General features: G+C 43.5%; 2 protein-coding genes across 3 annotated transcripts in view; one reads left to right on the top strand and one right to left on the bottom strand.

Annotated features, from left to right (window-relative positions):
• The first annotated feature begins 64 nt into the window (after positions 1-64).
• On the top strand, positions 65-26,358 carry LOC126522714 (synaptophysin-like protein 2). The gene is made up of 7 exons (XM_050171503.2): positions 65-209; positions 334-441; positions 1,271-1,337; positions 2,979-3,100; positions 4,278-4,491; positions 11,931-12,131; positions 17,731-26,358. Exons 3-7 carry the CDS (start codon positions 1,278-1,280, stop codon positions 17,920-17,922), a joined length of 789 nt encoding a protein of 262 aa, XP_050027460.1. The 5' UTR covers positions 65-209; positions 334-441; positions 1,271-1,277; the 3' UTR covers positions 17,923-26,358.
• Positions 26,199-27,916, bottom strand: part of LOC126522718 (DNA-(apurinic or apyrimidinic site) endonuclease 2-like) — a 9,739-nt gene continuing 8,021 nt past the window's right edge. For both annotated transcript variants that reach the window (XR_011895181.1, XR_008610585.2), the window contains exon 7: positions 26,199-26,954. The gene's annotated coding sequence lies outside the window, so the exon portion shown is untranslated. The remainder of the gene's footprint in view (positions 26,955-27,916) is intronic.

Raw genomic sequence — 27,916 nt, 5'->3', positions numbered from 1 at the left:
ACGCCACTAAGCGCTCTCTGACGGCTTGTAGCCGCAACTCCACAAACGCATTAAAACTGGTTCGAACAGCAAGGCAGGCGTTGGTCTGCGTGGGGCGGAGCCGATATCAGCGGAGCTTATGGATTCCGCATAAGCTAAGGACCAGAAAAACACGGGACGGAAACACGCAGAGTCGGACTGGTTGTCGGGCGCGCCTGCTACTTTGACAGGTAAACGTTACGCGACCCTGCACTCATTGCGGACGCTACACCACGGTCGTTTTAGACCTAGTGAAAGGAAGATTGAGAGCGACAGCGTTCTGATTCGTTTTTTCCTCCGCCCATTCGCGCACAGGGCCCGTGGAGGAGCGAGAGGAGACGCAAGGTAGCAGCGGCTGGTGCGGGCAGACTCGGGGCGGCAGGCGATCAGCGGGCATCAGAGTTTCCAGGTTGATTGTTTCAGGTATTCTCTAGATTCGACCTCTCTGAGCGCGCATGTCATGTACAAAGCGTTTGCTGCAAACTGAGCCTAATTGGGTCGTGTTTTGCACCTTGGGAACAGTCTTTTGCGGAATGTGTCGGTCCGCATTTAGACACCGAAGATCGATATGTATCTCCCGTCCGCGGTCTTCCAAAGGCGATGTAGCAGCGCGGTTGAAATTGTCGGATGGTCAATTTGCCGCTGCGGAATGTAGCTAATCAGCGTGTCACGTGCGTGACGCGAGTGTTTACTACGACGTTTTGTAAACAGCAATATTTAGGCGCTGAGTTCTCTCGGCAGTGACGCAACTTTCGCTCGTTGGGAGCGGCGCTTTGCCCGAGGCTCGGTTGAGCGAACCGAACGCGCGCTTGCTGTGGAAAAGTTGCGGTTTGGCGTGTAGTGGAAAGCCGCAGGGAGTTGCGGTCTGCTGCTCTAGCAGCTGCGCTGAAATCACGATACGAGGTTGTTTTCATCAGTGTTTCGCGGCCTCGAGGACGTGACCGCTTCCAGATTGCGTGGGCGATGTTTTTATTCCGCTACGGAAGCTATATCGATTTGTGGTCGGTGAGGTGAACTGTTCTATTTCGGCGTGATCTGCCACTTTGCTCGACTGCACCATTTGTGTGATAGAAGTCCGCGAAAACTGAAGCGCGGCATTTTTTTCGTTTTTTTCCCCCCTGTAACTGAACTCGCTCAAGAGCAGTAACGGTCGAATGCACGCGGTTTGCGTGCGCTCAATTGCGAAGTGGTTTCCGCCTATTGTTTCTGATGCGGCAGTTACCTTTAATTTCTTTTCCTTTGCCCCGCCTAGGCCAGCGATGGACCTTAATTTCAGAGTCCTAAAAGAACCCAGAGGATTCATCAGAGTCCTGCAGTTTGTAAGTATAATCTAAACTTCATTATATTTTCGGTAGTGGATGTTTGGTTGATTTAATTGATTAGTGGATATTGTGAAAATAGTGCACAAACCATGTTGTTGGATTTGTTACTTTTGATAAATTAAAGCACAGTTCTATTTCATAATGTAAATTTTGTCTTGTGTACGTTTTGGCAGCTTATGGCAAAAAGTGGTAGCTTATAAGTATGCCGGAGAACTTTTGCATTGAATTGCATTGAACTTTTGCATTTGCACAACTTTTGCATTGAACGGTGACATCTGCATAATAAAAGAAGTGTTTGAGTCCTCTTATCCCCTTCAGGTGCCATTCTGTCCATTGAAAACTTAGTTTCGCCATATTTCTTTCATCCTCAGAATCATTAAAAGTGTACAGCTGCAAAATGGATTAAGAATTTTTAATTCCTCAGTGCATTTCATGAAGCTTGCTGAATGCAGACTTCATGCAAGAACTCTCTACAGCAGCATCAGACATGAGAACTTCAACTATTTCACTTCTAGTATACTTGGAAACAACCTATCGAGCTACTTGAAAAATATGCCCAATGCTAAACATAGCGAAAAACAATGAAAGTGAACTTACTACATCACGACATAGTGACACCGAAAGCAAACACGAAGTCATCTACCTGCTAACTCATTTTACTGAAGCACTTTATGCATATTATTGAAACTTGCAGCGGGGATTCAATCAGTAGCATTTAAAGGTGCATGTAACATGTTTTAATTACAATTTTCTTCAGTGCTCTTGCTTTTCATGCTGTAGTTTTGTGTGAGCAAATGTGCACGCAGTATTTGAAGAGGGTACACATTATGCTGTACTGTTTGTCCTCATTATATAATGTTGTTTGGACTTTGTGCATGTTTAGGTAAAAAGTAGAACAATGCATGTAGTTCACATGCAACAAGACAAACCATTTGAGCAGCTTGTAATGACACTAGCATATGCAGGTGACATGTCCATCGTACACTTTCATGGAATTTATTGTAAATCAAGGAATGTTGACACAAGCAGCAGCTTCCCTCTAGCAAATAGTTATTTATTGCCAAATGTGTGAATGCATGGGTTGTGACTTGGACGCTGATGCCAATCGTGCAATTGAAATTGAATACAACTGTAGTAAACTTGAAAGTAAAAGTCAGATGTTAGGTTTCTATATAATGGGAAGTGAGCAGTTGAGCTCACGGGCTCGATCCCTGCGGCGGCGGCTGCATCTCGGTGGGAGTGAAATGCAAAAATGCTTGTGTACTTAAATTTAGGTGCACATTAACAAACCCCAGATGGTCAGAGTTAACCCGGAGTTTGCCACTACAGTGTGCCTCATAATAAAATCGTGGTTATGGCACATAAAATTCCAGAATTTAGATAACTTCAGCCTGAAATTCTCGACAATTTCTTGTTTGCCAATATCAGTATGATGCTTATAACAAATATTGCATGTAAAGAAGGTATTTTTGCATCGCATGCAACTTTGTTATAATAAAGTTTGATTGCACTTGACGCTTTCAGTGATTCCAATAAACTTTCCTTTAACAATTTTAAGTGGTTGTCTAGTTTTTGTAATTCATGTTCATGGCAAGGGTGGTAGTGAGCAATGAGCTTGACTGGACCATGACTGTGCAGGTATTTTCCATATTTGCTTTTGCAACCACATCTGGCTTTGGGACCACGTCAATTTTCTCGGTGACCTGCGCTGGAGCAACGACCCCGTTCAAAGTCAGTGTCCAGTTTGGATATCCATTCAGGTGAGCCAATGTTGACACTATAGCAGGCCTTTGTTAATGACATAAGATGCATTTGTGTTGCTCTGCCCACTGTAGTACTCATTCTTCATACTTCCACACTACTAATTTGCCTGCGAGGTTGGCAGCTGTCCATTTGGTTGAGGGATTGAAGAGGATGGTGGCACAAAAAAATCACTTCATTCAGGCTGCGATAGTGCTTGCTTGCTTCAGACGAGGTATAGCAAGTGAGAAAGCCAGTAGACACCCCGAAAATTATAGCAGGTTGTAGGCACTCATGTGCTGCATGTTTTTTGGTGAAAGTGCTGTAGGTGTGGCATTCGAATGGCTTTTAGGCAGCAATACAGGATGTAGAAAGATAAAAGAATGACCACATGTGAGGATAGCTAAGGTTGTGCACTCTCCTACACTAGCCATCCATTATTCTCTCCACCCTGTGGCTTGACCTCGTTAAAGACGAGAGTTCTCATTTCAGTGCACGCTTTATTGACAAAAACTGAAGGCCAACTGACTGTTGCCAGATGTGCCCATTAGCCTCTCACATAGCGTGACTGCCTCCCAAGACTTGTCTCCTTGGGAGACCAATACCTGTGTTGCGTGGGGCACTTTTAATCATAATTGAGCCTGATCGAGACCTAATTTCTTTTATCACAATTCAGCCAATTGCCAAAGGCACTGATCATGATCTAGTGGAGCTCAATGAAAATTGCAAATAACTGTGTGGATGGATGCCACTGATGTTTCAGTAGACTCTTGCAGCTTTCCCGTCTCCTGCAAAGTGGCATTAGTTACAGTGCTGCGACTATAGCTGTGATTGCTGGGCACATGGCAACAAATGCCATAATACACTCCTTAGGTTAATTTACAACACAGCCCTTAAAGCACATGTGTAATACATATAAAACATTAGGCCATATGGCAAGCCTTCTTTGAAATAAAAAAAAAATATATTCCTGTTGACTTTGATGGTCATTGGCGAACTGGCCATTGAATGTACACGTGTGAAAGGTGCGCACAGATATATGTAGCTTATATGTTCTCGACAGTGTGGTGTAATCAGTTGACAGGCTTACTTACCACTATTTCTTTTTTATATTGTCACGGCTCACTTGAGGCAATATGTTGCAACGCATCCCACAGGCAACATGTTTCAATGAATTGGCGATGTCTTTGAATGCAGGATGTCCTACTTCCCCTTCCAAGTGCCCAGTTCCTGCCCTATCACGCCTGACGACCGCATCCTCAAGAGCATTGAACTTCCCTTCAACTTTGCCAGCAATGCAGAGTTCTTTGTTGCCACAGGCGTGCTGTCATTCCTGTACTGTGTGGGCATCCTTGGCATTTATCTATTCTCCAGCAAGATGTATGCAGAGAACCAGACTGTCCCCATTGTGGTAAGTCTGAGGATGATGAGCTCTTGGTGTTAAATATCATGGGAATATCTCTATTTATATGCAATATAAGAACAGGAAAGTTTTCATTACTGCATATCATTTAAATGCGTCATTGGATTTCTCTTATGAAAGAAATAGTGCAGCCCATGACAATGTTAAAACTAGCCATCCTGTTAAGTGAAACCGTGTTAATGTTTCTTGCTGTTGCATTTTCCTTGCTACTATGTCATGTTTTTGCTGTCCCGATTTAAAGCCCATTGACTTTTATGTATTATGCTCCCATTTGATATGCTGCCCTTCTGTAATGTTCTGGCATGTTTCATTGCATTTGAACACGACGGTCACATAAATTTACCGGTGCAGAAGCTAGTTCACTCTCGTGCGTTGCTATGAAGATGATACTCGCAGTTAAGCCTACCATGCCTCGCATGTGGCCCCGCCCTGAAATGCCGGAAGCATGTGGTCGTCAGTCCCGATAAGTGTGTTCCGGTGCAATATTAGTTTTCGCCGGTTACCTAAAGTCAGCTTCGCCACATTACTGCTGTGTTATGAGGTGAAGCACATTAAGCATAGAAGGTGGCCACTGCCATGGAACACAGTATGTGCCCCTTAATCATACAAGCACACATGCTCCATCCCTGGTTACAGTATGTGCACTGAGATGTCTAATAACTGTACTGGCACCCACTCAGAGCTGTTTATGACGTTGCTGCGTCGATTTAGGACCTTCCTCACTGTTACATTTTTCCAGCTGTTACATTTTGTTTTTCCATGGCCTCACAAAACCGTTTCAGTAGGGTTGTACTGTATTTTGCCTGTTACAACCTCAGTACAGTATAACCTCAATATACTCCAGGCTGTTGTCTTTATGGCTTTTACCTCATTTTTGCATGTTTCTGGCATAAGGTCCTCAGACTTCTGGCTATATTTATTTTTCTTTCTTTTATTTCAACAGCAGTTATGAGCGGGAGAATGGGGCTCTGTGTGTCCTGTGCATCCATTCATGCATATAGGTTGTAACAGCAGGGCTGCCAGAGCACAGTGGCAGCTGGTGCTTAGAATCATAGACATCGTAGCACAGCACAGAATTGTGGACAGAGCAGAAAGAAGGGAGGCACAGCGTGAGAGGGGTGCAGGTAGATCTGTTGGACTGCCATAAAAAAAAAAACCTTCATTAACCCTTATTCGTTACTCTGTGGACGTGGTGTGAATCGCATGCGTTGACTAAAAGACACATGCATAACATGCAACTCACAAGCACATATTACCTTGTTTTCCAGTGTATAAGTCGCAGTTTTCCCCCAAAAGTCTTGTTGGCACGTTTTGTACAATGGTGTGACACATATATGCATAAAACCATGTGTGCCGGCACAACCAATATATAAGTTCTTTTTCTTCTTTACATTACAAGAAACCATGCACGTTGTGACAGAAATCGAATCTTGTATTAACAGTGGAGCGACCATTGGTACAGATGTTCGCTCCTAGGGCTTGCCATGTAGGTAGAGTGGCAGCAGCAGTAGGTTAGCAGCATGAGTGCAACCAACATGGCTTCCATGATATAGGTGCCTTTATGATTGGAGATCACGCTGTAATTTGCTGTTATAGTTAAATTTTTCTTAAGTAAGAGGTTAAACCCACGGAGCTGATGCAATAAAAACTTATAGGGTGCCAGAATATTTTACCGTTATGTTGTGGTGCCTGAAATGTAAATGTTACAAAAAGCAGCACTTGGTTGTCATCATCACTGGTTGCCTTTGCGAGAAATCGTAGTGCTTCCGGCTTTCGGTCACCATTTCACGTTTTCTAAGTTTGTGTTCAGGATGGCTCAGGCATGTTACGATCATTCATATTTTCATCTAGAGCGTGCCGCGCTGCAAAGGAAATTCCAGCGATGTGCCTGCAATGTTACGTAAATGCTATTCAGAGGTCGGCGACTGCGTATCCAGCAGTGCTGCTGGCCGTAGTGGCTGCTCAAGTTCTTGACAGTGTGTCGGAGGACGAGGCCTTCGATGGCTTCGAATGAAGTGCAATGAATATTGGGTTACTGTTCCTAAGAGGAGTGTTTGTTGAAGGTATTTTTCTCCTATAATTTGTGGCTCATAAATGTTTTGCTTACAGAAATTAAGTGCCCTGAAATGAGTCAGTTCAGAATTTTGTGATGAATGTACATGCGTGCATAGTTTCATTATGCCAGCTAAGTTAAAGTGGGTATGTCTTATGTAACAGTGCGATTTATATACCACATACCAATTTTTTCCTCAAAACTAAAAAAAAAAGGGGGGGGGTGCTGTGACTTACACGAAGGTAAGATTTACAATCTGCAAAATACAGTACGTTTATGACATGCGGATGATTGATTGCTTCTGACAATCTGCAACATACAGCATGTTTATGACATGGGGATGATTGATTGCTCCTGATTCATGAGGCATACCTAAATGCTTGTCAGAAATGGTGGTTCTGCAGGTACTGTTGCAAAACCTATATGAGTTGAATATGCTTATTCACATCCGCACTAGTGGAACTGTGCTTACAGAAAGCTTCTCGCATCAAAATACGACATTGTTAGTTTAACACACTGACCAGTGTTTCAGCCGCCGGGGCAATCATGGTCTAGCTTCTCTCCTCGTGTACGTTGATCAACGTGACTGTAATTGGTTATGAATATTGGCAGAGTCTAACGGGGTGCTAGTTTCTTTCAGCACTTGCATGTGTTAATGAATCATCTGCTTTTAATTGGTCTCCTCAATTGGCAGCACTATAAAAAGGTACTAGGTCTGAGGCCTATTCATCCAGTGGCAGGAAAATGTTGCCGCTTATGGATCGTCCTGCCGGAATGCAGCAAGTACGTTTCTGCTACTGTTGCTGTTGCTGTTGCTACTGTTGCTTAACAGCTCTGAACATATCCTAGTGAGTCAAGAGCCAAGAATGTGATAATTGTTAACTGATTGACTCATAGAGTTGATCAATGAGACATAACTTCCTGGCCATAAGTTATCTTTGGCCATAACTTATGAAGACATGCAAACGCTTTCGGAGCTCATTACACCTTGTCCAAATGGTGCGAGTAGCATATACGGTGCCCGTACTAGAACAGGGCTGGAAGTGTATTCCAGGCTGTCCAAACTTTCTGCTTGTGAAATAAATGAGATTCAGTGTGCTTTGCTATTCATTATTTATTTGACTAACACTTTGAAGCAGCGGCTTGTCATGTCTCTGACTCGGAAAGTTTCTGGGTGTGGTCACTATTTCATTGATTATTTTCTGCCTAATCACTCGTGGGTGTACTCACTTGGAATATATTTGTTCTTACTGCGCACAAGGGGCTTGGAACGTAGGTGTCCTGTACTTTGTAATACCTTGTAGCAATGATGTATTATTGATAGTCACTCGCTTACTCTGTGGACTATTATGAAACATTCAGCTTTGAACATTCGTGTCTTGTCGGTTTAGTTGCTGTCACCCATGCATCGATTCCAGAGCGCGCCCATTCACTTATTATTAATACATTGGCAATAGAGTGAGGTTAAGTTAGCGTGTGACTTTGGGTGGATGTGTGTAGGTAATGTCCGCGAAACTTAGTACGCCAGGAAGTGGCGCTACTCTGTTTATCCCTATGTGACGAGCGGTACTCAGTCCTGCCGATAGATGCTCCATTGTTGAAGTCCTTTCTTTGGAGGTTAGCAATACAATGCTGGCAGATAAGTGAATTTTTTATCCTCAAGGAGTGCCATGAATCACGAAGGGCTAGCAACACGAGGCAGTCCCTATGTAGCAGCATTCCATGGACTTGGTCACACAGATTCATTTCATTCCTTAATATGTCAGTCACTATTATTGTAGCCAGCTACTGCACACATTTTCCTTCTACAGTTCCACATATTGCAGCATAAACAGAGCAGAGTGTGTTAGCAAAAACTTAGTTGCATTTCGAACAGCTGATTGTGCAGTAGCAGGGTAGAAGCGTTAAGTTTTGTATTTGCGCGCTTTTGCTGAGGCAATGTGTGGCGTGCCACCGAAAGGTGCCATCTTGTTACTCTAGAGCAAACTGCTCTATGAAAATGGTCTATAAGAATTGCTGCAGCACTCCTGTGCCTTTATGTGTAGTTGTATGTTTATGGTATGTGTTACTGATGTTTGATGCTGCGGTCTCGCAACTCACTCTTTGAGGGTAATCCCCTGTCTGCTTTATTTCGAGTGGTGGTCTGTCCGATTCAGATCGGCTGTAAATAAATTGTCGCATTTTAATTCAATTGCTTTGTTCAGGCAAGAGCCGTTTGTGCAATTAAACCTCGATACAACACAATTCTCTATATAAAGAAGTACAGTCGACTTTGGTTAATTTGATCGTTTTGGGCACGATGAAACTGGTAGAATTATCCGGCAGAACGAATTAAACAAAAGGCAGAAAAAGCGCAGAGACACTTCGTTGATTCGCATGGTAGTATTATCTTTAAGGTTATCTTTGCCGCAGTGTGTTATGTGGTGAAGCAAGCCAAGCGGAGGGAAAGGGCCCCAGTTATGGGACATAGCACCTGTTCATTTACACAAGCACATGTGCTTTCTCTGGCCACAGTACGAGCATCGACTGGCAGGCCTGCAGATATTTAGGTAGACCCCCATTCGTTTGCTGGCTTTAAACATCCCCTCAACTTTCTGTATTTTTTTTTTTAATTTTATGGCCACCATTTTCGCTAGCTTTCCCGAAACTCGGATGGTTTTTCTCCGCTCCTGGGTGCATGGCGCGTATAAGTAAGAAGCGCATACTAGGCCCCATTAATGGTCTCAATACGGCACATGCATGACAGGGGAAATGAGGGCTCAAATCGCCACAGCAACATCAAAAACAGTGCTGAATGGCTGCCGGTATGCGTATAAGGCATCTAGATGCTCATACTATGTCCCGTGACAGTGGTCCCTTTCCATTCTTCATATGCTTCACCAAAATGAATTGTGTATGCTTCACTGCATAACATGACTATTGTGGCGAAGTGAAGCTGACTTGTGAAGTTCGAATTATTGGGCAAAGGACAATTTTGGGCCCATAGAAATCTGTGAGCATCGGCTGGTGCATTCGGTTCTGATCGAATTAACCGAAAAATCAAATAAGCCTGAGACGAATTAACAAAGTCTAGTGTATTAACATTTTATAACTTGTCCCTAGAACACCATGTATTTTGAACCTCAGTATGACAAATTGTGTTTATACGCGAGTTTAATATAACAAAACTGCACTGCCACTGCCAAGGCACACTAAGACAGTAAATAAAAACTTCCACGAATGCAGATGGTCCAATGGTTGAATTACATGCAGCTGCTTGCAAACACACCTCTGATATCGTTCGCTGCACTATCGAGAGCTACCACCGAAGCAGAACAATGTAATGTTCTGTATAAAGTTCAAGTGTGCTAAGATCCTAACGCATTGTGTACCGTGGGCTGTGTGCTTTAGGTGCATGGGAAAGTGTGCGAGGATGAGCCGAAACTGATGGTGGCTTGTTGAGCACCATCTTCCCGCTTGAGCAAGGGAAAAGGGAGAGCTTGCTCGCAGTAGCGAGTTGGAGACAAGTTGGCGTGTGTCTTCTTTCCTAGTGCGGCCGTGGTTGTGCGTGGCCGAGTGCATGCGCAGCTCGCTCACCCTCTTCTAGAGGTAATCTGCTGCATGTGCAAAGACCGGGCGAAGCAGGGTGGTGTGGCATTGTGCGCTGTCTTCCTGCGTGTCTCATGCTGGAGGTTGTGCAATCTAGAGTTTTGGAGACGCAATGAAGCGATAGGCAGACGTAGCATTCGCTCCCCGCTGCTGGCACTATTTATAACACTGTCGGCACACTGAGGGCAACACTATCAGCTGCTGAGGTGTAGTGGACACAAAAACCGGGCCGCAATTAGCTTTGCTTCATACCGCTAATATGAAGATATCGTCGCTGACTCTCAAATTCAACAAAATTGTGTTTATTTTCTCATTTAAGTGTGCTTTTTCTGATTTGCCCGGTTATCAGAAAATATTTCGGCCTTTTCCATGTAAGAAAAATCCATTGGCAACTCTACTTATCTGCAAAAAGATCGAATTTTAATATAACAGAGCAAGTCGCCAATTTTACTGGCTTATATATACAGAGGTTTAACTGCACATTGTTATCTTTGAGACAGCGAAAAAAAAATAGCGGGGAACCACCAGATGTGTGACAGTCTATTAGCAATCATAACTCTCCCTCTATTTGAAATTAAGATTTATACAAGTATGTGACAATTTACACACTCAGGAGGAGGACAAAAGGCGAGTGCCTGAATAGGCCCTCTCTCCTATAAAACTGTGCATTGCACTTGGATGAATGTCAATTACGTAAAGATACGGCGCCGCGAACAAGTCCAAAATGGTCGATGCCGTATATTTACGGTGCCGTCTGTACATTTAAAATGCGTGCCAATTTCCTCACTTTTTCTTTTCTCGCATGTGTTGTTACTATGTGGGAATACAGGGAACTTTTTTCTCGTGCCTCCCTCTCTGTTTTCGTTGCATGGTTTGTTTTAAAGCTAATTTGTTCCGGCGCATCTATATATTACTGCTCACGCATTGGTGCGCGTGTGGGTGGGCGGTGGTTTGGGTTTTGTTCTGTGGGCCGTTTCAGCTTCTTGCGCTCGCAAAACTGATGGCTATCTCCTCACTAATCACTCAAAGGGCAATCACCTGTTTCTCGCTCATTGAGTGCTCACAGAGGTGCGTATAGGAAGGATGCTGCCGTGCATACGTTTCCTTTTCTTTTTTTTGGGGGAACTCGCGAAAACTAATTGCCTCTGGTTGGCGATAACATGAAGATTAGTGGAAGTTCTTCACACGTTTTGTTATTTTGACGGGCACACAACCACACAGTTTTCTTGAGTGCGCTCACCTACGCAGTTTGATTACACTATGAAAGTAAATATTAGTGTAAGAGCATGAACATTTGAGACTCGCGAAATATTTTCGTGTTTGCATCTTCGACGCCTTACTGCATAGCAATGCATCAAATATTTAGTTTTTATAAGTTTATTTCCTTTTTTAATTGTTGTTACTCATGAATAAACAGTACATATATACCACACAAAAGATTTTTTTCTCATTTTACCATCACCCTAGAAAAATTACGGTAAATGTTTTTTGAAATAGGTCCCTCAGTATAATTGAAATCAGCAATAAAAGAAATCGACCCTGGGCGGTTGCATATGGTGAAAAAAAATTGACCCTGAAAGGGTTAGCATATCGATGACACATGAACATTATATGCTAATATCAAATGAATAGATGAATGAATGTGCCACAGTGCTTGGCACAGTAAAGCAAAAGTTCTGAGTGATTGTAACACAACCATGATAAAATTTTATGCACACTTCAGTAAGAGCAGTGCTGTTAGTGCTTGTGGACATGGATGTGGGAATTTCCTGTCTTTACTGTGCAGGACCTGGGCCTGACAACACTGATGACACTCTTCTGGTTTGCGGGCTCATGTGCCTGGGCCCAGGGAGTGCGTGATGTCAAGTTTTACATGAGCCCTGACAACATTTACAAGTGGCCTGCCATTGACATCTGCAGGGATCCAGAGAAGGCCTTATGTGCTTCGGAGTCAAGCGGAAGCTTTGCCACCCTGAATGTGTCCTTGGTGAGTCAAGAGGGAGCAAGGTTGTGTCTAGCAATCATGACCTTATACATACAGTGCTTAGAAAGACGAGACCTTAAAAGAAAGAATGGCAGATGGCAATATGAGCAAGATTTTGCTCTGCTGCGCAGTATAGTCCTTGTGAAAAGTCTATGTTGAATGTGATTTATCAACTAGCCCAAGCCTCCACCTAGTTTAGCCGAACTAAGCTCTGTGAAGACTGCGACAGATGTGTCAAAAACGCAGTAGACGGATTCTAGCCTTTTGATTTTTTTTTCTTTTTTGTTCACTCGTTTAGCTTGTGCCCATCCCTCTTCAAAGGGATGTGGCCACAGGCATCATCATCATCGTGGTATGCGAAATTATGCTGATGGGTGCCTCCAAATTTTCACTGGCTGTGCTGCTGGCCATTATTAGCCCAAGGCTGCATTTATATCAGCAATTTGCAGGGGTCATGTGACCATATTTGTCACAACTTGCTGCTTTGGTTGAAAAGGGACCAATTTTGTGAAGTCACTTGCTGATTCAGCTCTGCGACTGGAGTCTCAAAAGTGCTGAACTAATCAGCATGGAGGAGTAGGATGTCGGAAAACAAAGGTGTCGTGTCTGACGGAAGGACAGCGCAACGGCGGAGCGAAAATAATACGGCTTTATTTAGCCATCAACTTAACAGCGGCAGGCGAACTGCCCGACTCTAAGTTACAGGAATGAAAGCGCGTGCCAAATTGAATGCTGGTGCTTTTAAGCACAACCAAGAGTGATAGCGTTTGCGCCGCTACCACGACGCATGCCTAGCTGTGATGCCTTGTTGCCATACCATCTCCCCTACACTTGTTTACTGTCCCCTAGTAGGATTAGGTGCCGTAGCGTTAGGGAGGTCCGTGCTGATGTACTGGGTAGCAGTGACCCTGTTCGGCGGCTACCCTGGGTGTCGACGGCTGTTCCACAGGCTCGGTGGCGCAGCTAGGTGTGACGTGGTCTTCGACATGGAAGTCGGTGGCTGTGATCACCGTGTTGTCAGAGTCCGGAGCACATACAATGTGGTTACGGTGGCGCACCCACTCACACACACCCCAGGGGGTCACAACACTAACACGATACGACACTAGACCGGTGCAGGCGAGAATGGTAGCACTGAACCACTTTGGTCCTCAGCGAAAATTGCGGACACGCACGAAGTCTTCGCTGAACGTAGTCGCGCGATGCCTGTGGCGACTGGTGCCCTGAAACTGTTTGCCAGTGACCCGCTCCTCAATGGAGGGCCTGATGAGGTCTAGCCTAGTCCTGAGGCGCCTCCCCAACAGCAAAAGAGAGGGTGCCTCTGCAGTAGTTGCTTGCGGAGTGTTGCGGTACGACAGGAGGAAGTCTGTGAGCTCTGATGGTGATGTGGGTCGGCTGGACTTCCGAAGTGCACCCTTCAGCGTCTGGATAAAACGTTCTGCCAGACCATTGCTGCTGGGATGATACGGAGCTGTTCTAACGTGTCTGGTTCCTACTCACTACAGGTACTCCTGAAAATCTGCAGAAGTGAACTGAGTGCCATTGTCGGACACTAAAGTCTTGGGAAATCCGAATTTGCAAAACAGTTTGTGTAGGCATGAAATGGTTGCTTTAGTGGTGGTGGTCCGCACTGGAAACACTCCTGGTCACTTTGAATGTGTATCAACCACCACGAGGTACGTCACTCCGTTTATCGGGCCAGCAAAATCGACATGCAACCATTGCCAAGGGCACGTAAGCCATGCCAAAGGATGCAAGGGTGCTTTAGGTGGCAGATTGCGATTAGACGCGCAAGCGGTGCAAGACGCGGTGAAACGCTCTATGTCACTATCGATAGTAGGCCACCAAACGTAGCTCCTTGCTAGTTCTTTGGTGCGAACAACACCTGGATGACCTTGGTGCAACTCGTCCAAAAAAAATGTGCGGAATTTTTCTGGAACAAGTACATGCATTCCCAGCATAATGCATCCTTGATGTATGGACGGTTCTAATCTTCTATGAATGAGCGGTTTGATTTTATCTGGGACCCTACGCAGCCAGCCTGACAAGATATAATGGGTCACAGTAGCATCATGTGAAGTTTCACGAGCAACATCATTGCTGTTGATCGGCATAGTGTCGAAGCGTACGTCATAAAAAGATTCTTCCTGCTCTTCGACCGTCGGCTGTGTTATTGGCCGCCTAGACAAGCAGTATGCGTAAGCATTCTGTGCAGAAGGCCGGAACTTTAATGAAAAAGAACCAACTAACCATCGTTGTAGTCTTGCAGCGGCAATTGCTGGTATGCCAGTCTTGGGACCAAAAGTTGTAGCCAAAGGCTCGTGGTCTGTGATCAAAACAAAATGCCTTGCGTACACGTAGTAATGGAATTTTTTAACGCTGAACACAAGAGCTAAGGCTTCTTTTTCTAATTGGCTATAGCCTTTCTCAGCACGACTCAAGGTGCATGAGGCATATGCTATTGGCCTTATCTGACCATCAGAAAAAATGTGTGACAACACTGCACCTACCCCGTAGGCGGAGGCATCACAAGATAGCTGCAGGGGCAGGCCTGGATTATAGTGCGCCAAGATCGGAGCCGACAAAAGCAGCTTCTTGATGTGCTGAAAGACGCGATCGCAAGCCATGTTCCAATACCAGGCGACGTCTTTCTGCAAGTGCCTGTTTAAGGGGAAAAGAACAGTGGATAAGTTTGGAACGAACTTCCCATGGTTGTTGATGAGGCCTAGCAGCGATTGAAGTTGGGGCTTATCAGTTGGCACCGGTGCCTTGGTTATCACGGCCAGTTTTTCGTCCGTTGGGTGGATGCCGTATTTGTTGATTACACCGCCCAGATAAGTCAGCTCGTCATGAAAGAATTCGCACTTTGATGGCTTTACGCGAATTCCACGTTCTGATAGTCTTTTGAGAACTGCGTCAATGTTCTGCAAGTGTTCTTCCTTTGAGCGACCCGTAATTAGGGTATCGTCAATGTAGCAAAACACGAAGTTGAGGCCCTTCAAGATATTATCCATTATTTTTTGGAATATTGTAGGTGCTGAAGCAATTCCAAAGGGCAGACAATTCACGGCGTAAATACCCTTGTGGGTGTTAAGCTTAAGGTACCGTTCTGACTCTCGATCAATTTCTACTAGCTCGTATGCCCTGTTAAGATCAATTTTAGAGAATTGCTGTCCGCCAGCGAGGGCTGCAAACAGCTCGTCGGGCTTGGGTAACGGGTAATGTTCTACATCTATTGTGGGGTTCAGTGTCAGCTTGTAATCACCGCATACTCTTATTGACCCGTCCCGCTTCAAAACTGGCACCACTGGAGTGGCATACTCGCTACTCGTTACCGGTGTCAATATGCCCATCTGTTCTTGTCTAGACAACTCTTGCTCAACAGTACTTTTTAGAGAAAACTGAACGCTTCGAGCTTTGAAAAATTTTGACGTCTTCCCATGTTGGAAAACAAGAGTCTGCTTCTCACCTCGAATGGTGCCTGAAGAGGTCCTTATGGCAGTCAAGCAAGTATTGTAGCTCGGGAAGTCTTTGAGTGCTTAGTAATGTCTCACCCTGTAGCTGTTGCAGGCCATGAACTTGGCTCCAATTGTCGCGCACTTGCTGAAGCCAGTTGCACCCGAACAGCACTGGCCCGCTCTGGGGAAGCATGTACAACGGCAAGCACTGGCCCGATAACCTTGGTCTCGTCCGTTATGTTGTGTGGCAATAGCAATGCAAGCAGGCATGAACAACACCAATCGTGAGACGTTGTCAGTGTGGCGACGGGCAGGTAGCACTCATTGAGAATGTTGGTTGCCATGAGTAAAGCCCCTCCATACATGTTTTGCTGACTGTGTTAAGTATTGCCAACCTGCCCTTCTCCTCTGCGCTCCTCCCTCGCTCACAGTCTCTGGTGTCCAGCAAAACTTGTGTAGTCCCAGCTTCTGTTTTCAAGTGGAAGTGATGCCACTGCTGCATAGAGGGGCGAGCATGCAACACACGAAAATTTAGGAAAGGGAAATCCCGGAAGTGGAACAAGTGGAAATGGAAACCCTGGAAGTGGAAATAACAGAAGCAAAATTGGCGGGAGCGACGAATCGAGGAAAAGCGGTACACATCAAAGGTTGGCGCTACTTGGTAAAAGCGGTGGTGGTGCCTGGATGGAGGGGCTTTAGCCACGAGTAGCTCCTTGGTCATCAGTTGCAACCTGTTGCCCGGCCTTTGTCAGTTGCCATTGCAAAAACCACATAGGTAAGTGGTTTTTTTAGGGGTGTTTGAATAGTGAAATTTCCAAATCGAATTAAATACGGACACATATTCGAGAAAATTGACCTTCATATATAGAACACTTTCTTGTTTCTAAATGAAGTAAAATGTAAACTTTGCATGGAGTTCATTTGGTAAATGAAAGAGGCTTATTTACATTATTTTATATGTGCATGTAATGATGTTAGCTACTGGACGAGAAACAACTGCTTTCATTTATCTGGTGCACCATGGCAGTGAAGGTAATGAAATGAGAACAGCATGTCACCATATCCATGTATAAATTATAGTGTGTTGTATTCGTTGAAAGAGAGAAGTGCGATGCTAGAGTAGGTACTGCACATTATTTTAACTCTCTAAAAGTGCAGGGCCATAAAATCCAGAAATGCGTACAAAAAATCATATTTTTTTATTATTGCACATCTGGATGGTAAATGCTTTGCAGATTTGAAATATGTATGAAATTGGGTAGTTGTCTTAAGTTGTCTTAACTTGTCTTAAATTACACAAATGCAAAGCAAAGAGGCACTGGTGGTAGGTTCCGTCCATTTAACTTCATTCATTGCTGTGCCATATCAAAACTATTGTTGCAGTTGACAAAATCAGCCACTAGATATGTCTATAGCATTGAAAACACTGCCATTTCTTTCAATGTTTTCATGAAGCAAATCATCTTTGGAGTTTGACTGGCCAATCAAATGAAAGCCACGCATTCACAGTGGGCGCAGCAACATGTGACTGGCAGCCACCATGTTTACAATCTCTACCGGATGAACAGAGTCTGTAGGCCACCTAGCGGCCAAAGACGAAACTCACCAGAACATCTAAATGGATTGCATCAGCCTGGCCCTTGTCTGGCACTTATTGCAAAAAGAATTGTAACCGAGTAAGACTCGTCCCTGCCTCTGAAAGGGTTAAAATGGATGCAAGTATGGTAATATTGGTTAAACAATCAGTTGCTTTGCCTAAATAAAGAAAAATTCATATATAGGCTGTCTGAAAGCAAGGCATTCTTATTGAATGACAGGAAATTATTGGCCTTAAGTTACCTGGCCAGTGCATTTGCTCAGAAGCTGGTGCCTCTGTGCAGCGACTGTGATTCTTCTACAGCAGAATCAGTTTGAGCAGTCCTCGCTAGGATCTCTGTCCCTCACGAGTCTGTTACATGTCATCCTTTATGCTCGAGCAGAAATGAAGTCTACAATTTAAAATAGTAAATTATTCAGTCAAATAACTATGACTATATTCGATTCATATTTGAAATTTAGGATATTCGCACGCCCATAGTTTTCTCTGTGTAAGGAAATGTCTTGAAAGGCAGATTGCTGTAGTCGCATCTTTCTTTCTTTGTCAGATCTTGGGATTCTTCAATGTGCTCCTTTGGGTGGCTGGTTGCTGGTTTGTATACAAAGAGACCAGCTTCCATGGCCAGCGTCAGCAGCCCCCTGTTGGTGGGGCGGTGCCGCCGTTCCCGCAATCTAATGCCCAGTACCCGCCGCAGTCTCCGCCACCGATCCAGAGCCCAACTTTCGGGACGCAGTACTGAGCCCCAGCACACATTAAGCCCAATGCACCTTGGCAAAACCCCGCGTTTAGGAGGCTGTGCACAGAATACAGAGCGGGAATAGCACGGAATCGGGGTTGTAGTACACCGAGGCAAGCTGTCCTTATCTGATGCTCTTTGAAGAGTCTGTTATAACATTCAAGATCTAGAGGAACCACAAGATGGGGATTTTGCGACAGCTAGACAATGCGTGAAGAGCTCCAGTATGGCATCAACTGTGTGGAAAAAAAGGCATAGATGCCGAAAAGTCCTCTAGTAACGTCAATACATACACTACCCGTGCTCCACCTTGGCTCTCCTAAGGGCAGAGGTTGGTATTGTGAACAAAGACATGCAAGCATAGGGCATCCATGTGTCTTTGTCTTATTTCCCCACATTATTTACGCTAAAACTTGGTGGACTCTTCATTTCATGTGTCAATTCTGAAGGGCCCAATTTTGTGTAAGCTTGTTACATTGTCTACGAATTGCAAGAAGAGCAACATGACATTTTGGAGCTTGGTCTGCACAAATCTGCTTTTTGCCATGTTCGCAGATGCCATATTGTTTCTCGTCGCCCTGTGTGAACATAGGGCATTGCAAAAAAGAGAGAGAGAAGGAAGAAGCAGAAAAGTGCAGCCTGCTGAGAGGGCCAGCAACTCCACTGAAGTGTTAGAATGTTAGAAAACTGAATTTTGTTGCAAGAGGGCACTCGCGCCACCCTCCTTCACTTGGGGTTTTGCCAATGTGCTGGTGATTTGACCTCTTCCATAGGTTGCGCCATTATGTTTACAGTGTTTGTTTTCATATGGCACGTTCATGAATCAGGAGATGCTTTTCCCAGTTGATTTTTTTTTTTCTTTTGAAAACTGCTACACCCGCTGAAAAACAGATTAGGCATTGCTATTGCATTGCTTTATTTAGGGAAATGGCACCGCACCTGCACAAGTCAGATGACGTCTGGAGCTTGCGCACCAAGATTTGAATGCTTGAGAGCCGCAAAGATGTGCTAGACATAAGCACACACACACAAGATCTGTCTCTCTTGAAGCTTTACGTTTGCGTAGTGAAATTTACCTTGAATGTGTCCATACACGCAACAACATTTTTGCACAGCTAATGTGCAGCCTACTTATTTTATACACTTAACTTTTTGGGTTGTGCTTTTCTTAGGTTCTTTGGCAGAGTTAATGCAAGTTTTCTTTTTGTTTTCAACTTTACTAGCAGCTGCTGTGACTTCTTCTAGCATGTATGTGTGTTTTATGCTCTGTGACACTAGACTTGTATTATATTAGTCTTTTGTCTCTTGAGTTTCACTTGCTGAGGCCGTTTGTACAAGGAGGTCGAAATTTATTAACTGCCCACTGAGCTAATTAATGTATCTCATTTCACTGTTGCGTGCTAAATGTTCAGCCTTAATTTCACTGCAGCCCCCAGTTGTGCTCCAGAAGTTCAGGGCTTGCAAATAAGCTGATTTTTGGCAATCTCTTGCCCTTTTATTCTGTGATGATTTTGGCATGTTTGTTTGCCAGATGTCTAAAGTCTTGCCATCTGTGCTCTGTAGTCAAACCTTATCCCTTATCTTGCATTTTGTTTTATCTACTTGTGATTAACATAGTTTCAGCCAGTTGTGGTATTGAAGATGATGACATCCATAGCCCTTGTTTCGCACGGTGCAGTGGTAGAGAAGTTTTTTTCTTTCTTTTCTGTTCGACATAGCAATACAAAGTGACTTTGTACGATGACACGTTATAGGCCTTGCCTCTTCAGCCACTTAGGTCGCAAGCATGATTCACAATGATAGCGCAGCGAAATTTGAAACTGCCAGTGAATCGGCTTGCAGAGCGGACCTAATACATAGTAGGCATGTGTGTGTTCGTATACATTATTGGAGGGCAGAAAACACTGTTTCACAGGGCTCCCGGTGTTGGTAGACTATTTTTGATTCATAAAACTCTCTTAACCGCTGCTGCAGTTCATGAATAAGAACACCTTTTAGCTGTGGGGGTAGAAGTTGTTCCCTAATGCTAAGTCGGCTTCTGCTAACGCAGAGTTTCCCAATACGGAGTGAGCTGCAGACGAACTAGTATTATACATAAAGGGCCCGTCACCAGGTCTAGGCATTGCTAACAGACAAGCACAGTGTGTAGACGACGTGCTGACGATTGTGTGTGTAAAGTATCAAACATCCGTGCACTGCAGAAACAGACAAAATTTCAAATGAAAGCCTGTGCACCCTTTTTTTGGGAGCCCCGCTTCCTGCCAGAGAATCAAGGTCACATGCATAAACACTTATGCATAAGACGTCACTGCAACGCCTGTAACGTCACTGATTATGGCCACGCTGTAACTGTCTAGCACAGTCTGCTTACACCTGAACTGCTGTCAACAGTAGGGATGGGGTAGGGGAGTAAAAGGAGAGAGAATAGCAGCAAGGGGAATTTAGTAAAGAAGGGAACTTATGTGACAGTTGAATTTCTCCTGTTTCTAATAACGAAGCAATTTTAAATAATTCTGGTGGCAAGATGCTCCTTAGATGGCACTGTACAACTTCCAGTGTATAACCAAAAATTTCAGTGGGGCTTGGTTAGGGGTCCTTTGAGTATGAAAACGGGGGGGGGAGTGACCTCTGTACAATAATGAATTTGCCACAGCGTTTTGTCAAGAGAAGCTACCCGAGGGAGTTGACTGTAAGATGTCTTGTTTAGCTGCATTGGGGATTCAAAGAAAGATGGATAGCTACACTTGGTTGATAGCAAATCACTGTGATCAATATGTATGCTTAGTGGTTTTAGTAGTAACCTTAGTGCCATACACTTTTGGTGATTTCAGAAGCCAGGATGTAGCCATCCAGAAACTTGGCCTTATGTGATTGATTTGTTTTCTCCAGTGACAGACATTTCCTTAAATTATTCATCTTTTTCTAACTACTGCTGGTAACTATTATAGTGAGCTTTTCATTGCTATTTTGTTTAGCATCGGACACTGTACCTGTTAATATCTCTGCTTTCGTTTACTCCCTCGGTTCACTTGTATACGTGAAAATCTTGCTAACGTGTTTTCCCGGTTATAATTGTAGCTGAAGTTCACTGTACTTGTGCCATTCAGTATGTTCAGAACATTTGTGTAGTGCTTTCTCCCGGTTACAGCATTCAGTTGCTGCTGTCCCATGAAAAACATGTTACGGGGGTTCTACCATGTATATTTTAAACACAAGTGGGCACGTTTACACTTTAGCATTTATTTAGTTGTTCTGAAGATCTGGTTGGTCATCTGGCTATGCTGGAGGTAACAAGATAGAAACTACCTTTATTGCATTTGTTGTGAAATGAGTGTTGTTGAGTTAATGTAAATAACTTATCTAAATCTGTATTTAGGAAAGGGGTATGCTAGCAGTGTAAGTCAATGTAATATTGCATTGAACATCCAAGCTAGAGTGGCGCTGCTTTCGGAAAAGCAGAACGTGGGTTTCTTTCTTCTGTTTATTATTTAAGGAAGTCCTGCTCATTCTTCTCTTCAGTTTGACATCATGCACAACATGTTTACAGTTGAGTTGCATCGATCTGACTTCGACAAGAAACAGCAAACCGGTTTGGGCTCTTAGATGTTCACTTTAGGCATATTAACATGCACAGACACCATTTGGAGCCTTCACAAGTAGTTGATTGAGAAGGTTTGTTATGTGCAATACAAAATTAGGTGCATGAGAGGCACTTGCGTGTAAAAACCTTTTTCTTATATGTTCATGATTAAAATGTGCTTCAAAACAACACTTTCAAAGTGTAAAACTTTTGCAGTGCGACAAGAAAGGTAAAAAAAGGACGAAGGAAGAAGTATTGGAAGAAGACAAACGTGAGCGCTCGTGTTTGTCCTCTTGCAATCCTTCTTCCTTCATCCTTCTTTTACCTTTCTTTCCACACTTGAGTGCTTTGCACTGCAGAAATTTTACCCCATAGACTTAAAACCAATTCGCCCACATTGCTATTCTTATTCAACACTTTCAAATAGATTATATTATGAAGGCTGATGGTTTTCCATTTGCGACATTAACAGTGTATAATAAGTATGTTTACGGTTCCCTATTAATATAGTTCATGCATGCGAGACTGCCATGTTACCTGTATTGGTTGTGATTGTTTTATTTAGATCTTTCGTAACTAAGTGAGTATTTCACTCCATTTAACCACCTTTTTTCTTGGTTGTGTATGTAGATGAAGAGCCATAGTAGACTTTTGTTGTTTACCTCACATGTTGCATATATAGGTTGCAGATCGACACTATTGTCTATGTCGTGCGACTGTTGTGACGACCTTGCTATTAATGTGCAGTGTACTTATTTTTCATATGGCCCTCTATGAAATTTTTGCATGGGGTGTTAGTTTTCACTCTGAACCAAGTTCTTTGAGTGTGGTTGACGAAGGATTTGCTTTCTAGAGTAGTTGTGTGGTCGTAGCACCCTGTTACAGATACTCACAGATGTACATTTTGGCACTAGTGAAAATATGTCATCAGTACAACATTCCATTTTTTTTTATTGTGGCTTGTACACCACACAAGATCTGCAAAAGTTGCCTCAAGTATGGAGGCCTTTTATTACCTCCATTAATTAACTGTTCAGTTTGATGTTAGCTGAATGTGTTCATTTATCTTTTTTTGACTCCATTTGTGCTATTTACAATCTGTGTGAGTGGGGTAAAACGAGTGCTTGGTTGGAAGCACTCATTTACAGTCTTGAATGAAGGATGTAACATTCTTCAACAGTAACTTTATAGGTTGCCATGAATGGAAATTAGACGACGTATTGAATGTGTGCTGACAAAACCAACAATACGTGCATATTTCGTTGTCACGTGTTTAGTTAGTCTAAATTCTTTTATTTTTTTTTTTGCACTCTGTGTTAGAGAAACACATATGTTACATTTGTGTGTAATCACACCCGTAATCTAGCTTATGTATAGCACTGTGGCAGCTAAGAGTCTTAAAGTCTGTGAGATAAAAAAAAAAGGAGGGAGAGAAAAAGAAATGTCAAGGAAGCTGCCATAGAGAAACTTATGCATTGTTGACATGCACATGTGAGGAGTGCATTTCTTTTTCACATAGCTTTTTCATGCACATAAGGTTGACAGTGCAAATGAAGGTGCTTGTGTTTATTGGTCGTCTTGTTTGTTGAAAGTTCAAAATCTGGTGCCATTTGTGTGACACTTGTACAAAGGAGGCAAATATATCCCCCTTCTTAGCTTCTTTTACAAAGAGCGCACCCAATGAACAGCCAGCAATAAGCAGTGGCTGCCATGTAGGTTTTGTCGGTTAAGTATACGGTGGCGACCCTGTATGGGGGGCTTCATTGGTGTTCCTAATGACAGAGAGCTCCTAAAATCTTGTACATCCTATTCTAACTTGTTACTGTTGCGTCGGAAAGTATCAGTTGACTTCAAGACACACATATTCTGGTAGCAGTATCATAATCTGGTGGCACCGAAAACCAAAGTGTCACTTTAGACAGCGTTAATGTGCTTAAATACAAGAAAGGCGTGCATTGCTTGAACACATTTGCTGTATTCTATGTTGGAGAGAAATTGTACTTGATTGGCACCAGTGCTGCTATGACCATTAAGTACAAAATAAACATTTGCAAAAGTTGTTTTCGAGCTTGTAAAATTCTGAGCACTACAGAGGAGGCTTAACTTTAAACTGAGAATGTGGTGCCTTCTGGTGAGGTTGCTCATGAGGAATGTGAAACATTATAATTGAGTTAAAAAAAATTATTTTTTTGTTGAAAACTGCTAAGTGCCATTGCAACCTGAAGTCACAATTTTCTTTCCTGCAAGTCTTGTAATTGCCTGTTTGTTTTCATACCTTGCGCTATTACCCCATGGTACTTTGATGCTTCTAATGCCTGCCATACCACCTGCTAAATCCAAAATGCTATGCCCACTATAAAACAGCGTAAAGGATAGATTGTTATGGTCGCAGTTCTGGACATTGCCTTTAGTGGTGTAACCGTCAAACCAAGCCCCCTAAGCATGCAGTATCTGCTACTATTGACAAAATACAAGACACCCTGTTAGGCAGAGCACATAAGACTATTGCTGTTTAGGAAGTGTGGTACTTTAGCGTTGTTGTGTAAGAATGTGAGTGTGTGTGTGCATGTGTGAGAACGCACAGATGAGTGAAGAAAGTGAGAAATAATATATACATTATATAGCACACTTCTTTTTGAATGTTAAATTGTTGGGGGGAAACTAAGGTAGCAACAATGGACTACTTGATGCACCGTGCAGCATTAGAATCTGCAGCTATTTTTCTGTCCTAGCTTAGTGAATCCTTTGCCCGGTGCATGACCTGCAACACTGCGAAAACCTGATGCACTACAAAGTGGGGTGCGGCCAGTATGTAACAAAGAGAGCCATTGCTTACTGCCACGCATACAATGTGCTTTGGAACATAACCAGGATTGCTGTGCAGATCTGCATTTCGGAGCGTTTGTGGCTGCGTTAAAAGTGCTTGGTCGTCCACCTTTCTGCGATCCTCCATGCACCTCACTTGTTTCATGTTGGGTGGCAACAGCCGCCGTCTCTCTGCTGCTTTTGTATGCCTGCGAGTGTTGTTGTTTCGTGGATTCCCTGAGTTTTGTAAAACACTGCTCACAAGCATGCGTGTAGGGCACACCGGTCGCGACACCGCTCGCGTGTCCAAAAGAGCGCACTGCCAGCTCTCTCTTTAGCTATCTTACATGCCTGCTGCTGTTGCTTTCGCTGTCACAGCCCGCTCATGACACCACTACTCTGCAAACATGCAAATGGCTGGGAAGAAACAAAGCCCCGAGTGAGCACCGTGCCAGTCAGACAGCTCTGCCATCTGAAGGCGACCAGTTCCAACTGACTGACCATGATGTTATCAAAGTCCTACCGTGCTTCCATTATGCCTTGCCTAATCTTGGCCACCTTTCTGTTCTGGCAAATCTGTGGCGAGGTTTCTGAGAAAGAGGTTCTATTCTCATTTTAATTCATGAGATTTCTTGCTGCTTTGCTTTCCTCACTGTTAGTTTCAAACTGTTTGGAGTTCATGTGTTGAGAGGCTACATCTTGTTGTAGCATTACGTAAGAGTTACTGTTCAAGTTACTAATGATTCATGCTTGTCAACTGTACCAATTCATAATAGTCACTGTTGATTAGTGGCGGCTGCAATTTCCACGGCCCACGCAAAGTATCGGCTTGCGTGCACTGTCTGAGACTTTCCAGCTCAGTGAAAGGGACATTAAGAAGGAAATATGTCTTGTCTAGAACTTGGGAATGTCCCTACAGTACCACTCTTTGTTGCTACAGGGTGACAAGTGCTTTGGATATGAACTTTACATTCTAGACATCTGCCAACTAGACGATATCAAATGAGGAAAATGTTTTGAGAAAAGTGAAATGATGTATGAAAAATTCCTAAGTGGCATCTACAGCATGTGGTAAAAAAACGTCTTGCAGGTTACTTCTGAATGTATCACACAGGGGATCGGGTACAGTTGATTCTCTCGGCTGAAATGCTGGCGCCCTACACACCCAAACGTTGCACAATGATGGCATTTGATTACATGTCTGTTGGACACTGAACTTTAGTACAGTAGTTTCCTGGTTCACCTGAACTGAATCAGAAGTACGAGTTGTATGATGCAGTACCGCACCAAGAAAGCAGATGGTTTTGGCTCAAAAAAACAGTGCTGCCATCTGGAGGTCAAAATGCTGGACAGTTACGCTTTTTTTTTTTATATATATACAGATGGCATCACCATTTTCAAAGTTAGAAAGATCTGACTTAGACCAGCACCATGGCAGATTATGCTTAGTTAAGACTGATTCTAGATGAAATGAGCTAGTACTGCACCAAAACTTCATACTATACAAGTATATACTACCCAGTGCATTGTTGCATGAAATTTGAGCACAAAAGGGCCAGCTGTTTGATCAGGGGAGCTTAAGAGACAAAACTTGCTACATTCGCCTTTTCTGAAGAGTGCTTAAAAGTTGCACCAGAACGATTCCTTAGCAAACAGTTTGCCTCTGCATGTGTACATTTGCATAACTAAATATGACTGACTTGGAATCTGCAATGAAACTTTTCGCCAACGCCTGTGTTTTCTTATTTCAGTTGACATTTTGTCATGTGAATGGCAATCCATTGGGTGTGCCACTACACCGCATGCGTATATAGTCTACAGTATGTGTCGTGTGTATGTGTTTGTCTGTTGTGTGCATGAATGCCATAGAAAGAACCAAGTTATTGCATGCTACTTGTCTTTTTTTTTTGTGTGTGAGCCCTCCCATGCGTGACCAGTGTTCAAAGCTGTCTCAGAGGAACCTGTTACTGTTGACACTCTTGACAGATGTACATAGTACATAATGTAAATGTCCAAGAGAATATATTACTGGAAATAAAGCTTCAAAATGTGAACTGTTGTATAAGTTTGTGACTCTATCTAGAAAAAAGAAAAAGCCCTTTTCTGGGCACATGCTCGTTTTGAATCGTTAACTCTGAATTGCTGGCTTTATGGGGTTTGACAACCCTATGCAACACTACGAAATATGCCGTAGCGAAATACTCCAGATTAATTTAGACTTCCTTGGGAGTCTTGAAGATACACCCAAAGTCTGGCACACAGCAATCTTTGCAATTAAAGCAATGACTAAACCAATGATCTTGACAGCAAAACAACATAGCAGTGACAACAACTTGACAGCAAACAACATACTAAGCCAATGTGGCAGGTACAGCAAATAGCCGTTTTACACAGCAATTGTGTGCGAAACCCATTAACTACTGTGCAGTCATGCGAGATGAAAAACGCCGTGCTCCAGTATACAATAATACTGCTGCTGCCATTCTGCCTATGTGCATATATTTATTGAAATTCTTCAAAACCTGATAAGTAGTTGTAAGTGCCAAAACCTGCTAGGTGTTTCACTGGAAGCGTGCGTCAGTGCTGGCATCTTTACTACTGGTGTGCTCTTGTAGGAAGGGCGCTGATCCGATCTTGAAAGCTGTGCTCTCTGTGAAGTTAATACACATGCACAAATAACTCTTAAAAGGACTGTAGTGCACCTTATAGGGTTTAGAGGCCCCAACATGCAACTTGCATATAAAGAAAGCCCCAGCATTACGCTGCACAAGAGAGCCCTCTAAACTCAGTCGGAGGTTAAATCGGGCACAACAGTTGTCAGTACGTCAAAACAAAATTAGGTGTTAGCCCCAATATCTGTTGTGTGATATATTCTGCACTGTAACCGGCACATCCAAACGAGACAAACGGATGTTGCAGTGAGATAGAGACGATGTGATTAATATTGAGCAAACAAAGCCTTGTTCTCGAGCCATCATTCCAGCCTGGAGTTGACATTTCAACAAATGGACTTGTCTTTGTCAGGGTGCACACTGCCCTGACACAGAACATCGGCTCCAGGCTGTTTTTTTCCTGGACCCACTGTTAACCAGACATGTAATATCCTTGCACGGGAGATGTGTGAAGAATGGGACAAGGTCAGACAACAGGAGCACAGATTAACAAGGGGCATTTTTCTTCGAATATCGTGTGTTTAGCTATGTGATAAAAACAATTATGGTGTTCTACATGCAAACACCACAATCTGATTGAGGCATGCCACAGTGGGGACTACAGATTAATTTTGAACACCTGGTGTTTTTTAACGTGCACCTAAATCTACACGAGCGTTTCTGCATCCCAACTCTAGTGGAATTTGGAATTTTTGAGCTCGGCATTGTAATGCCATAGCCACTGATCTACTGCAATGGGCAGCAGTGCGTTGTGTGTTTTAGCTGAAGCCAGGGCCAAGAAGGCATCATTAGGGAGCCAGAAGGCAGTAAACTAATACTGGTAAGTGAGTTAAGGCCTACTGCAGAGCATGCCTTTTCAAAGATGCAGTGGCAATGCTGAGAGTTTCAGTGTAGGCGAAAAGAGGTGGCCGCCCTCAGTGAGAGATATGCATGCATGGTC

Source organism: Dermacentor andersoni, chromosome 6 (genome assembly GCF_023375885.2).
Source record: "Dermacentor andersoni chromosome 6, qqDerAnde1_hic_scaffold, whole genome shotgun sequence".
Classification (NCBI taxonomy): domain Eukaryota; kingdom Metazoa; phylum Arthropoda; class Arachnida; order Ixodida; family Ixodidae; genus Dermacentor; species Dermacentor andersoni.
The sequence above is the reverse complement of the archived record's forward strand: the minus strand, read 5'-3'. Positions and strand labels throughout refer to the sequence as shown.